This window comes from Harpegnathos saltator, unplaced genomic scaffold, assembly GCF_003227715.2.
Source record: "Harpegnathos saltator strain DR-91 unplaced genomic scaffold, Hsal_v8.6 scaffold177, whole genome shotgun sequence".
Taxonomy (NCBI): Eukaryota; Metazoa; Arthropoda; class Insecta; order Hymenoptera; family Formicidae; genus Harpegnathos; species Harpegnathos saltator.
The window spans coordinates 1-12,924 of record NW_020229958.1 but is presented as its reverse complement, the minus strand read 5'-3'; the positions used below and the strand labels follow the sequence as shown (position 1 = coordinate 12,924).

The 12,924-nt window shown below is 43.8% G+C and overlaps 1 protein-coding gene across 1 annotated transcript; it reads left to right on the top strand.

The window, feature by feature from the left end:
* The first annotated feature begins 2,210 nt into the window (after positions 1–2,210).
* Positions 2,211–3,167, top strand: LOC112588236 (histone-lysine N-methyltransferase SETMAR-like). Its single transcript, XM_025297443.1, has one exon. It carries the CDS (start codon positions 2,211–2,213, stop codon positions 3,165–3,167), a length of 957 nt encoding a protein of 318 aa, XP_025153228.1.
* The last annotated feature ends 9,757 nt before the right edge of the window (positions 3,168–12,924 follow it).

The window sequence follows — 12,924 nt, the reverse complement described above, 5'->3', positions numbered from 1 at the left end:
TCAACAAAGCATTTTTAGCAAAAATGTTTCAACAAAAGTTGTATGATTTTATGGGAGACATAAAACAACTATACCATTTTGTTTACAAAACATCATTTTCGAGATATTCACTGATTATTACTTTTCTTAAATAGAAACCCCAATTTTTTTATTACACCTCCTTTTTCTATCAACTAATTTAAACAGTTTTTTGTGTGAAACATTTTTTCATTTGTTTAATATTAATGAAATTTGTTCGTCTTGAAGGGGGACATCCAATGATATCAAACTCGACCTCCCACCCCACTCCCGGGGGGCGGGGGTGGGGGGCAACTTTGAAATCTTAAATGGGAACCCCCATTTTTATTGCAGATTCGGGTTCTACGCTACAAAATACGTAAGATTCGTTAGAAACTGTTTTTTTATTCGTGATAGATGGCGCTGTAATCGCAAAAAATCAGATTTTCTGCAATTCTCCAGAAATGATCATTGGATTGAAAAATAAAAAAAATACCTGTTACCACCCCCGGGAGTGGGATGAGAGGTCGAGTTTGATATCATTGGATGTCCCCTTTCGAGACGAATAAATTTCATTACCCCACTTTTTTTGATCCGATATGTAGTTTTCCAGATATTACGATTTGTCAGGTTAAATGGGACACCCTGTATATAAATGTGAAACATATAAGGTTTTACAAATAAAACTTATCTAACTACAAAACAGATGTGATATAAAAAATATAAAACTTTTTAAACAAAAAGGTAAAAGGAGGCACCAAGTACACGCGCAACACGTATTGTGTTATTTTTAGAAATGTCAAATTATTAAGTTATATATGTATGTAACATAAATTTGTAACATATTTTTATAAATAAAACTTATAACTATAATAAAGCTCTACAACACTGTTCTACTTTACAAAAGAAGTGATATATTAAAATAGTAATGCCAACTGAGACACCTAACATATATACAGGATGTCTCAGAACTTTGGGACACGAGCTCCGTAGGAACATAGAGCTAGTGAGACGAACAAAAGAGTCCTTTACCATAATGTGAAAATCGTGATAGTTTTTTTAATTATAACAGCGCAAAGTTAGGCGTTTTCCACGCCCAGCACGACTTATAGACGCTTCGCGGTAAGCTGTGTGCGTAGGGGCTGAGCGATAACGCGGCTCGCGTTAACCGTCGCGCGGCAACAAAGTGCCAAGACGCCATCGTAACAATCAGCGCGAGGCGCGTTATCGCTCAGCTCCTACGTACACAGCTTGCCATGGAGCGTCTATAGGTTGCGATGGGCGCGGAAAACGCCAAATTTTACGCGGTTATTACTAAAAAACTATTACGATTTTCACATTATGGTAGAGGACTTTTTTGTTTCTCTCACTTTGCTCTATGTCCCTACGGAGCTCGTGTCCCAAAGTTCTGACACCTTGTATATGATTATAATATAATTAATTCTTTATTCACGATAAACAATGTTTCAGCTTTTAGAACTGTGCATCGTACCATACTTGAGCATGTATTTTTGGGCAATGTAATTTATTATTTTCGTTATACAAGTAATAAGTTTGTACAAGTAAAACTTATACTTCAAACAATAAATACTTTTATCGAATACTGTAAATAAAACTCTACAAAAGAGTGATATAACAAAATAGTAGCATCAACTGAAAAACTTTACTCAACATCAACTCTACAAATGAGAGCGATTTGTAATTTGAAGATAATTGTATCGAAATCTTCCAATGATTCACAGCCCGGTACTTCAAAAACAGTATTTTCATTATTTACTAGAACACTGAATTTTATGATTATTTTATTTATTATTATAACAAATTAGTTATAATAACAATGCAATAAAAAATATTTAATGCAAAAAATCTTGGCGCGGCTGCATCAAAAACAATATTACTTCTATAACGAAAATAACAAATTACATTGCCCAAAGATACGAGGGTTGCGTCTTATATTTCGGGAATAGACGATCCAGGTGCTGCCATCTGCCAACCGACGTCCCTAACGTAAAGTTCGACTTTTTGTCAGTATACTTACTCAGAACGTTTTGATGTCCATGCGCCATTTGTGTTGTTTACAGTGACATGAAAAATTGATGTCGGCCAAGAAATGGAATTAAGTCGTGAACATTTCCGTGCGATTATTTTTTACAACTTTCGAAGTGGATTATCTCAACAACAGTGCATTGATGAACTTTATTCGACTTTTGGCGATGAAGCACCATCAAAAACCACTATATATCGATGGTATACGGAATTCAATCGTGGCCGTAGTTCACTTAGTGAACTATGATGAATTTCGTGAAGGTCGTCCAAAATCGGTTGTTGTTCCAGAAAACATTGATGCTGTGCGTGAACTGATATTGCAAGATCGTCATGTGACTTATCGTGAGATTGAGGCATCCTTGGGCATTAGTGGGACCAGCATACATTCAATATTGCATGAACATTTGGCTGTCAGAAAAAGTTGTTCGCGTTGGATCCCACATAATTTAACAATCGCTCAAAAAAAGGCTCGTGTCGATTGGTCGAAAAAAATGTTCAAGAAATACGATTGCGGTGCTTCAAAACACGTCTATGATATCGTAACAGGTGACGAATCCTGGATCTATGCGTATGAGCCCGAAAGTAAACAGCAGTCGACTGCATGGGTCTTTCAAGATGAGCCAAATCCAACAAAAGTTGTTCGCGCACGAAGCACTTCGAAGCAAGTGGTCGCCTGTTTTTTCGGAAAAGCCGGACATGTGGCAACTGTACCATTAGTGCAATGTCAGACGGTTAATTCTGAATGGTACACAACCATTTGTTTGTCAGAAGTCTTCGGAAAAATAAGGGAAACCAATCGCCGAAGACGCATCATTCTCTACCAGGACAATGCGAGCTCTCACACATCGGCTCAAACAAGAGACTTTTTGAGAACTGAAAAAGTCGAATTGATGGGTCATCCGCCGTACAGCCCTGATTTGGCACCCAATGACTTCTTTCTATTCCCGCAAATCAAAAATAAATTACGAGGTCAACGTTTTCCGACGCCTGAAGAAGCGGTTGATGCGTTCAAAATGCATGTTTTAGAGGTACCTCAATCGGAGTGGAAAAAGTGCTTCGAAAATTGGTTCAAGCGCATGCAAAAGTGTATTGATCTTTATGGAGAATATTTTGAAAAACAATAAACCCATGTACGATGATTAATTTCCTTTTTTTGTTCTCTATTCCCGAAATATAAAAGGCAACCCTCGTACACACTCAGGTATGGTACGATGCATAGTACTAAAAGTGCAAACTTTGTCGTTTATCTTGAATAAAGAATTAATTATATTATAATCATAAATATCTAAATGTTAGGTTTCTCAGTTAGCGTTACTATTTTAATATTTCGCTTCTTTTGTAGTAGAACAGTGTTACAGAGTTTTATTATAGTTATAAGTTTTGTTACGTCCTGCGAATTCCGGACAATTATTTAAAAAATCTTTTCTTCTTTTTCTCTCTCCTTTCGAACTTCTATTCGCCTAATATAACTATATAATGGGAATATATATATATATATATATATACATAGTACGAGATAATGAAATTAATACATATATATAGGAAAGACATATATATATATGTATTGTTAAATCAATAAACATATATATATATATATAGTTAAATCAATAAATAACATATGTTGTGTTGTGAAGGAACATCCGACGACGTATTTTCTTAATATGAAATTTACACTTTTCATCTTTGACTACAAATAACTCAGTAACGAAAGCATTTAGGGCAAAAATAAATTTTATTTCCGTATACATAATGCAATAAGCTCCTGTTAATTCGATTGCGCCTACTTAGAACTTGATCTGACCAACCGTTACAGAGCTACAGCTATTTGGTTATTTCCTAACTCAAGCTGTCGCGTAAAGTTTGCACTCATTTGCTCGCTTCGCGTGCACTTGGCGCGAGACATTCCCGTGTCTCTTGAAAACATAATTTTAAATATTATAAAATGATAAAAACAAATAATTCAAAATCATAGGCAAAATAATCTTTCAACATATATATATCATCTCATCATATCGTATTCGGGTAAAAATTCCTCGTATATAAATAATTAATATAACTAATATGGTTAATATTAATATTATTATAAACTTAATACTTAAATATAAATTACTGTTAAATAAGACATAAAAATAATTATTCCATACTCTGTTAAAAAAATTAAAACAAAGCCCCCCTAAAATACTCTACATTAAATTCTGAAACTAACTCTGATTCCTCCTCTACTAAATCTATAGGATTACGATTTCATTCTGCCAAAACTCTAATAAAAAAATTAATATTAAAGGAAACAATATTCAAAAATATGAAACTTTAACTTATCATTTCATAAAATCTAATCATCTATATCCTTCTTTTAAAATTATCTGAACTAAAGTAATTATAATAAATCTAACCTTATATGATAAAACCTGAGCTAATGAACGAATTGACCCAATTATCGAATATATTGAATTTGACAATCACTCTATTAATATAATAGTATGACTATTTAATCTCAAAATGACAATAATAATTAAAATTGAATAATTTATAAAATAAACATCAGTAACATAAAAATAATTTATTCAAACTATTAATAATATTACAAACCTGAAAATTGGCATAAAAAAATGAATAAACTTATTTCTTTTATAAATAAAAATAAATTCTTTCCTAAATAACTTAATAGCCTCAGCAAATGGTTGTAAAATACCTTTTACCCTAGCTTTATTTGGCCCCTTTCGATCTTGAATATATCCTAAAACCTTCCGTTCTAAAAGTGTCAAAAAAGCCACTTCTACTATTACTATCAATACTAGTCTTAAAAACCTAAGTAAATTTATTAACAAATAATTAATATAATTACAAATAATAATTACCTATATGTATATAAATATATTTTTAAATTCTAAATTTAATACACTTTACCTGCCAAAGTAATAAATTTATCCTAAATTAATTTTATTCAATTTTAATTAAAAAATATTCTTTATAAATAGTCCTTTCGTACAAACTTATAATAATTTTTTATATAGATAGAAACCGATCTGACTTACACCGATCTAAACTCAAATTATGTAAGATTTTAATAATTGAACAGATTAAATATTTAAAATTCTTATTTTAAAATTAACCTTAATTCAACATCGAGGTCATAATCTCAATTATATATATACTAGAACAATACAAGCGCACGCTATGCGCTCGCCATTTAGCTCTTTGTAATTTTATGTATTATGTATTATGTATTATGTAATTATCCGTACGAATTATCAGTACTAATACTAAAAAATTAATTGTTACCATATTGTTATTTAATAAGTAGTGAATTTTTATAAAAAATTCAGAGTTGGTACAGTTTATTTCACATACATGTACTACTGTGATTGTATTTTGCATGTATTCATAAGTTAACTATAAGTTTCCATAAGTTTTTACAAAATCTTTAAAACTAAAAACGGTACTAACTCAATACCTTCTATAATAAGTCACTATTCCTTAAATTATCAGAGTTGCAACAACCCAGATAGAACAGGATTATCATTTAAAAGTCACTTTAGAGTCAAGATGACATCAGAAAGACTATAAAATGATGTCAAGTCACATAAAAATCAAATTTTTATTAAATAATATTATATTTATTAGAAAAAATATTGGATCTGGGAAAAAGTTCGTGGCGTTTTTCCCGATAGATGGCGTCAATTGCAAATAACTCAGGAAACACAGATCGCAGCGACACCACTAAACGCTCGTTGGAAAGGTGACACTTCGAGCGTTACTTTGAGTGTATAAACATCGAAATTGGTGCAGTGATTGGAAAGTTGTTTGCGTTTGAAAATGGAGAAAAGTAATGAAAAATTGCGCTATATCTTGCAATATTATTACGACACAGGGAAGAACGCTGCGCAGGCTTGTGAAAAAATTTGTGCTGTGTACGGTGAAGGTACTTTATCAAACTCTGCTGCGCGGAAATGGTTCGCTTGCTTTCGTTCTGGTAATTTTGATGTGAAAAATGAGTCACGCTCTGGTCGTCCAATCACTGAAAAAGCTGATAAAATTCTTGAAAAAGTCCAGTAAGATAAGCATATCAGCAGTGTCGTTATTGGTATGGAGCTAGGCATTGACCACAAAACTGTTTTGAACCATTTACACAAAGCTGGCTACAAAAAGAAGCTCGATGTATAGGTTTCTCATGAGTTGAGCGCGAAAAACATGATAGACTGAATTAACATCTGCGATGCGCTGCTGAAACGCGCAATGAAATCAAGCCATTTCTGAAACAAGTCATAACCGGTGATGAAAAATAGATCACGTACGACAATCGGAAGCGTAAAAGATCGTGGATAAGGGATGGTGAGCCGTCACAAGCGTTCGCGAAGCCAGGATTGACGCCGGAAAAGGTGATGAAAAAGGTGTGTGTGTAGTGGGACTGGAAGGGAATCGTCCACCATGAGCTACTTCCAGTTGGTCAGACGATTGATTCACAACTCTACTCTTGTGGACAAGACTAGAGAGATTACGTCAGACAATTGAGAGAAAACGGCCCGAATTGAATAATAGGAAAGGTGTTGTCTTCCATCATGACAACGCCCGACCACATACTTCTTTGACCCGTCAAAAATTGCGAGAGCTTGGTTGGGAAGTTTTGATGCATCCACCTATATAATCCTATATAGTCCAGACATAGCACCCTCTGACTATCACTTGTTCCGATCTCTGCAGAACTCTCTCAATGGAATTAAGCTGGTTTCAAAAAAAGCCTATGAAAACCACTTGATTCAGTTTTTCAACCAGAAACCACAGAAGTTCTTCACCGGCATGATGGCATCATGGCTCTACCCGAAAAATGGCGAAACATTGTCGATAATAATGGAGCATATTTGGTTTAAATAAATTCATTTTCACACTATAAGAAAACCAGTTGAATTTTACAAAAAAACGCCACGAACTTTTTCCCAGACTCAATATTAAAATAATGTGATATTAGATATATGACAAATATTAATTGTAATATACAGAGTGTTATAAAAGTCCCGGAGGAGCAAAATAACTCGACAAATATGAGTCCTAGAAAAAATGCGAAGTACTGGCTTTTTATGATTTTTTCCTGGATATCTGATGGTGACCTTGGATTTGACCTTGACAATGACCTTGAAGGTCATTTCAAGGTCTGGTCAATTTTTTTTAAATAGGACCCCATACTTTTGACCCCATAAATGAAAAGAGCGGAAAATTTTACGTTCGGAATCTTGTTCTCAAAATTATGCGTTTTACGTTACTTCGCTGATCGTGAAGTCTACTGAAAGTAAAGCATCTCGGAACCCGACCACTAAAGACAAAGTGTCTCAAACCCGACTACTGAAGGCAAGGTGTCTCAAACCCGGCCACTTAAGGCAAGGTGTCTCAAACCCGACCACTGAAGGCAAGGTGTCTCAAACCCGACCACTGAAGGCAAGGTGTCTCAAATCCGACCACTGAAGGCAAGATGTCTCAAACCCGACCACTGAAGGCAAGGTTCAGTTAGTCCCGGCCACCGAAGGCAAAGCATCTTGTAACTCGGTCTGAGATTACAAAAGATGTTCAAAATGTTTCCCATTGACCGTTTGACAGTGTATTTGACAGGTCAAGGTTGAAAACGTCATATCCGAACGTAAAATTTTTCAATCATGACACTTTTAGGTCAAAAGTATGGATTTTCAGTCCTAAAAAAGTCCGGTTTGACCTTAATAATAATCTTAACTCATGACCTTGAGAATAAGGGCAAGGTCACGGCTCAATGTCCCTCGTTGACCTCTACATTCTTATTCTTATGCGTAACATTGTTCCCTAGCAGGTGTATTTTCGAAGATATTCGCGTTTTCAGCCTAAAACAAGCTTAGACCTTTATGTGACCTTCAGAGATCAAATTTGGCAGTGTTCAAGGTCATATCCGAACGTAAAATTTTCCGCTCTTTTCATTTCTGGGATCAAAAGTACCGGGTCCTATTTAAAAAAATTGATCTGACCTTGAAATGACCTTCAAGGTCATTATCAAGGCCAAATCCAAGGTCATTTTCCGATAGCCAGAAAAAAATTATAAAAACCCAGTACTTCGCATTTTTTTATAGAACTCATATTTTTCAAGTTATTTTGCTCTTCCGGGACTTCTCTAACACCCTGTACATATTAATAAACCACTGATTTCATGATCTCCCCCGTGGACGCCATCTTGACATGGTGGGGAAGCTTGCATGTCCTGATGAAGTACAAAACTGTGCCGGCGGGGGTTTCGGTCCCTAGCAGGTCCTACCATGGAGTGGTCTGTACGGAGGGACCAGATTAAGAGCGTCCATAATACTCCTGGATGGGCAGCTGCCTCCAGGTTTTACCTAGAGACTGGAGAACCGTACTTGTACGATCCAAAGATCCCTACAACGCGGGTAGAGCGGCCTTGTTAGCCTTGGGTAGGCAGCCGGTCTAGGGAAAGGAAAATCCCGAAGATAAACCCGTGTATGTGGAGGCACGTAAAACCCCCACATTTATGGAGTGATGTCCAAGAAAGAGGGTAACATCCCGGTACTCGAAGCCGGGAACCAGCGGGTGGGGTTGCATCGTCCCGGCACCCTCCCGTCGTCATCAAGCGACGGGCTAGGTGCCGGGACGATGCCAGGCGGACGCGCCACTGGAACTGGCTACCGCCCGAAGAAAGATGCCTAAGGAGAGACCGGGGACGAGTGGGTAGGACTCGCCCCCGGCCTCTGCGAAGGCACTTAAAAAGAGGAAAAGGAAGGCGGAGACGTCCGCTTCCCAACTTTGGAGAGACAGGGAGGTGCACTTCCCTCCGCTCGGGGACGGTAATGTCTCTCGGGCGGGGGGAAGTGCGGCGCCCTGGGAACGCGAGGGCGGGGCGATTGACCTGTCCGCCTCGCAGATGTGGGAGCGGCACTTCCCGGGGAGGGGTTGCTCACCGAGGGGGGAGGGGGTTTAGGGGAATCTCATCGGGGACTCCCACACACCTTTAACTCCCCCGTGGACGCCACCTTGACGTGGTGGAAGAGCTTGCGGGTCCCAGTGATGTACAGGGTTATACCGGCATGGACTTCGGCCCCTGGCAGGTATTACCATGCCGGGGTGGCCTATACGGAGGGACCTTACTAAGAGCGTCTACTTCTGGAAGGGCAGCTGCTTCCAGGAGGTACCCAAGGACTGGAAGGTCGTACTTGTACGTCCCGAAGGTCCCTACAGCGCGGGCAAAGCGGGCTCGTTAGCCTTGTGTAGGCAGCCAGTCTAGGGGAAGAAAACCCCGAAATCAAACCCGAGTGCATCGGGCTCGTAATAATCCGACACTTAGATGGATTCATTATGACGACAATGGCAGTAGACGTCTCAGGACTCGGACTTGAGAAACAGCGTACGGATGGGGGTAGCGTCCCGGCCCCCCTACGTCGTCATCGAGCGATGGGTGACCGCGGGCCCCTGTGCCGATTTGACGACCGCGAAGCGTCGTGGCGGGGACATGGTCCTGACCCCCGACACGTCGTCAATCGACGACAGGCCACCACTCAAAGCAAGCTCCGAAAGGAGCAGAAGTCGAAGTACAGGTGGTAGTAGCGCGAGCTACGATCCGCCTTCCGACAAGGACCCCGATTATCGGAAGTCCTTCTCCGAACGTGGGCGCCGGAGGGTCCGCTCCCGCCGGGGAGTGAGTCAAGCGGGCCCTCGCGTGAGGAAGAAAGAGCAATCGCGCACCGTGGGAGGAACCTCGGCGAACAGCTGGAAGAACAGTCTTCGCCCGGGGACTAGTTTCGTGAGCCTTCGGTCAGAAGCAGGGCGGCCACGCGAGGGGGGAAGTACACCTTCGTCTGAGGACGAGAAGCATCCCCTCCACCGGAAGGAGGATGTGGTGAGCCCTCGGAAGGATGAAGGGCGGACACCCATCGAAGGAAAGAATGTGGCCTGTGGTTCGGGATCGAGGATCCCCATCAGGACGCGGGGGACCAATAAGCCGGGCCCCCTTTCTAGTAAGGGAGGGGGCCGCGAAGGGGAAGGGCGTGAACACGAGCGACACACAGAAGAAGGCTGCTGGTAAACCATGATGTAATACCATCGCAGGGTTCAAAGGTCCATGTGGAGAAATGTAGGGACCCGAGGACCAGAAAACTTATATCTGTTCCCAGGGTCTACGTCAGCAGAGTAACTACCACCACCACAGCGGTCACCACCACGGGGAGCACTAGCAAGGCAACCTACGCTACTGCCACCAGCAGGACCAGGACTAGTGTCGACACCTGCACCAGCACAGCGGGTCTGGGAAAAAGGAGGAGTGCGCCAACGAGCGTGAGTTCGATCTCGTCTCACGAGACAGGAACTAAGGAATCCTCCAAAATTCCCGTTTTGGTTCCGGATAGGAACCCAAGGGGGAGACCGGCCACAACCGGCAAGGGGGTGGGTCTACGGCAGAAGAGGGTGGCGGAAGCGGCAAGAAAAAAAGAGGAAGCCGCGAAATCCCTAGAGAGGGAAGTAGAGGAATTCCTCGGTGGGGGCATCCTTCGCTCTTTAAGCGATGTGCACCCCCTCGAGGAGGTCTTCAGGGACACCACTTCGAGGGAATTGTTGAGGGAAGTGGAGTCGGCGGAGCTGGCCTCGCAGGCAGGCCGTGTTATTGGTGCGGTTCGGCTGGTCGCACGGAGGTCCAAGACGTTGAAATAGACCTTCGTGGGGCTGCTGAACTGCGCCGCGGCGGCCTCCGAGGCGGTCCTGTCGACCCTGCTCGCCAGGATCGCAGCGCAGGAGGGGGGAGATGAAGCTGCCTCTATGGTGAGGAGAAATGGAGGGACTGACGGGGGAGATAAGAGCGTTGAGGGTGGAGAACCGGCGGCTCCAGGAAGAGCTGAATGCGACCAAGTTGGCCGCCGCCGGTCCTACCCTCGCTCCTACTCCTTCGCCCCCTCCGTAAGTAAAAGGACGTATGCGGAGGTAACGTCCGGTGAGGATCTTCGGCACGGAGAAGCAAGGCCGAACCGCCAAAGCCAAAGAAGGCGTGGAGGAGGGCGACAAAAACCACGCCCCGGGAAGCTTCAACCTCGACGGTGGAGAGGAGGGAGAGGGTAGACAACCTAATGGTCTGCGACGATAATTGCGACCTCTTTAGGAGGGAAGAGGCCACTACTCCAGTGGCAGTGTATAAGCCAGCCCTTAGAGAAATCCAAAAGGAGCTGGATGATTTTCTGGCCGTGAAAGATCTGGACCAGCTGGGGAAGGAGACCTACTACAAGCTGTCCAGGGAAATTAACTTGCTCCTGGACAAAAGTATGGATTATGACCCGGAAAGCGAGTGGCATGGGCGCATATCCAAGGAGCTCGACAAGCTGCTGAACGAGAGGGAGAGAGTGATAGAGAGTGGAAGGACTGAGAACCTGGTCTTGGGACCGGTGACGCGGACACTGGCTCCCAGCCCCGCCCCTTTCCGGCCAGAGAGACAAAAGCCAATCCGGTTGGGATTGGGGGAGGGGGGAGCTGAGCGTCAGGCGCCTGGTGCAACAAAGACTAGGTCCCAGAAGAGGAAGAGTCAGAGGAAGAGGCAAGAGGAGAAAAGGAGGCGATTCGGGAGGCGATTCGGAGGACCGATCCGGGCTGGTGGCACTGGGGCTGGGTGGCTCCCTGAGGGAAAAGAAGATAACATACCCAGGCGGCTGCTGGCGCGAGGAGGGAGGAGAAGAGGGTCCTGATTCGCAGCAGAAGGGATTGAGGGCTGTTGGGGGTGGGTTTACAGGATCCACCTTCCTCACCTTTCCTTCCTCCAGTGGTCCTGGTCCTCCTATTGTCTCCGGATTTGCTGGTTCAATGGCGTTTTCCTTGGTCGCCTCTCTCTTCCTCCGGGGACTCTGTTCCATGGGCTCCACACGGGCCAATTCCCTGTTGTCCAGGGGGAGTTCCTCCGCCCACGGGTCCAGCTTCATCGGTGTGGAGGGGCCATTCCAACCCTTCTCCTTTCCTGTCCAGGAGCGCCACTTCCCAGGGTTCGGGCTTCCTCTGGACCCCGGTCCAGACCTACTCCCATAGGAGAGGCCGGCCTGGCCTCCCCCTCTCCTAGCGGGGTCCCTCCGCCTCGGGTCGACTTCGGACGCGGGGGAGGGACGCGGGGACGGAGGTGAATGACCTCACCCCGCGCTCCCTCGCGCGTCGGTTAGGTTAGGAAAGGGGGGAGCGAGGTCCTCTGGGAAAGGGCCTTGCTCCCCCGCCCCCCAGACTGGGAACTCTAGGGGTGGGGGCGGGGCGGTGGGGGCGGGAGTCCCCTCCCGTAATAGTCACCGGAAGGCCAACCCGGTTGGCTTAGCCAACTGGGACGCCGCACCATGAACCTTTTCCTCAAGGAGAAGGGGGCGCGGCATTTGGGCGTGGGGTTCGATAACGAGCCCTGGGGCCGGGGTGTCGGGTAGGGAATGTTAGCGCAGTTCCCCTGACTCCCCTCATCTCGGTCCGACTGGTAGACACCCCGCAGGGGTTTTAGTGAGTAAGAATCTCACATAACCCTCCGCCCCTCCCAGGGAGTGGAGGGTACCCATGATGGGTTTCCCCTGCGTTATAAAAAAAAAGCTCGGGGTCCCTCGTTGGGACCGGCCTGGTCCCTCGTTGGGACCGGCCTGGTCCCTCCCTTTCCGATTGGACCAGGCCGATAGGGACCAACCAACCAACCAACCAACGGGCCGTCCAGGCCTCGGTCCACTGTCCCGGTGGAGGAAGGTGGACTGAGGTGAGAAGCCTGAAGGAGAAGAAGAGGATGAAGAGGGAGGAGAAGAAAGGACCAGCCCCTCATCCCCCTTCTCCCCAACACTCCTCGGGGAAAAAGAAGGAACTGAAGCTGAGGCCGCCAAAGTCGGCCGCCGTCACCCTCAAATGCCCGGTAGGTGAGTACCACCAATT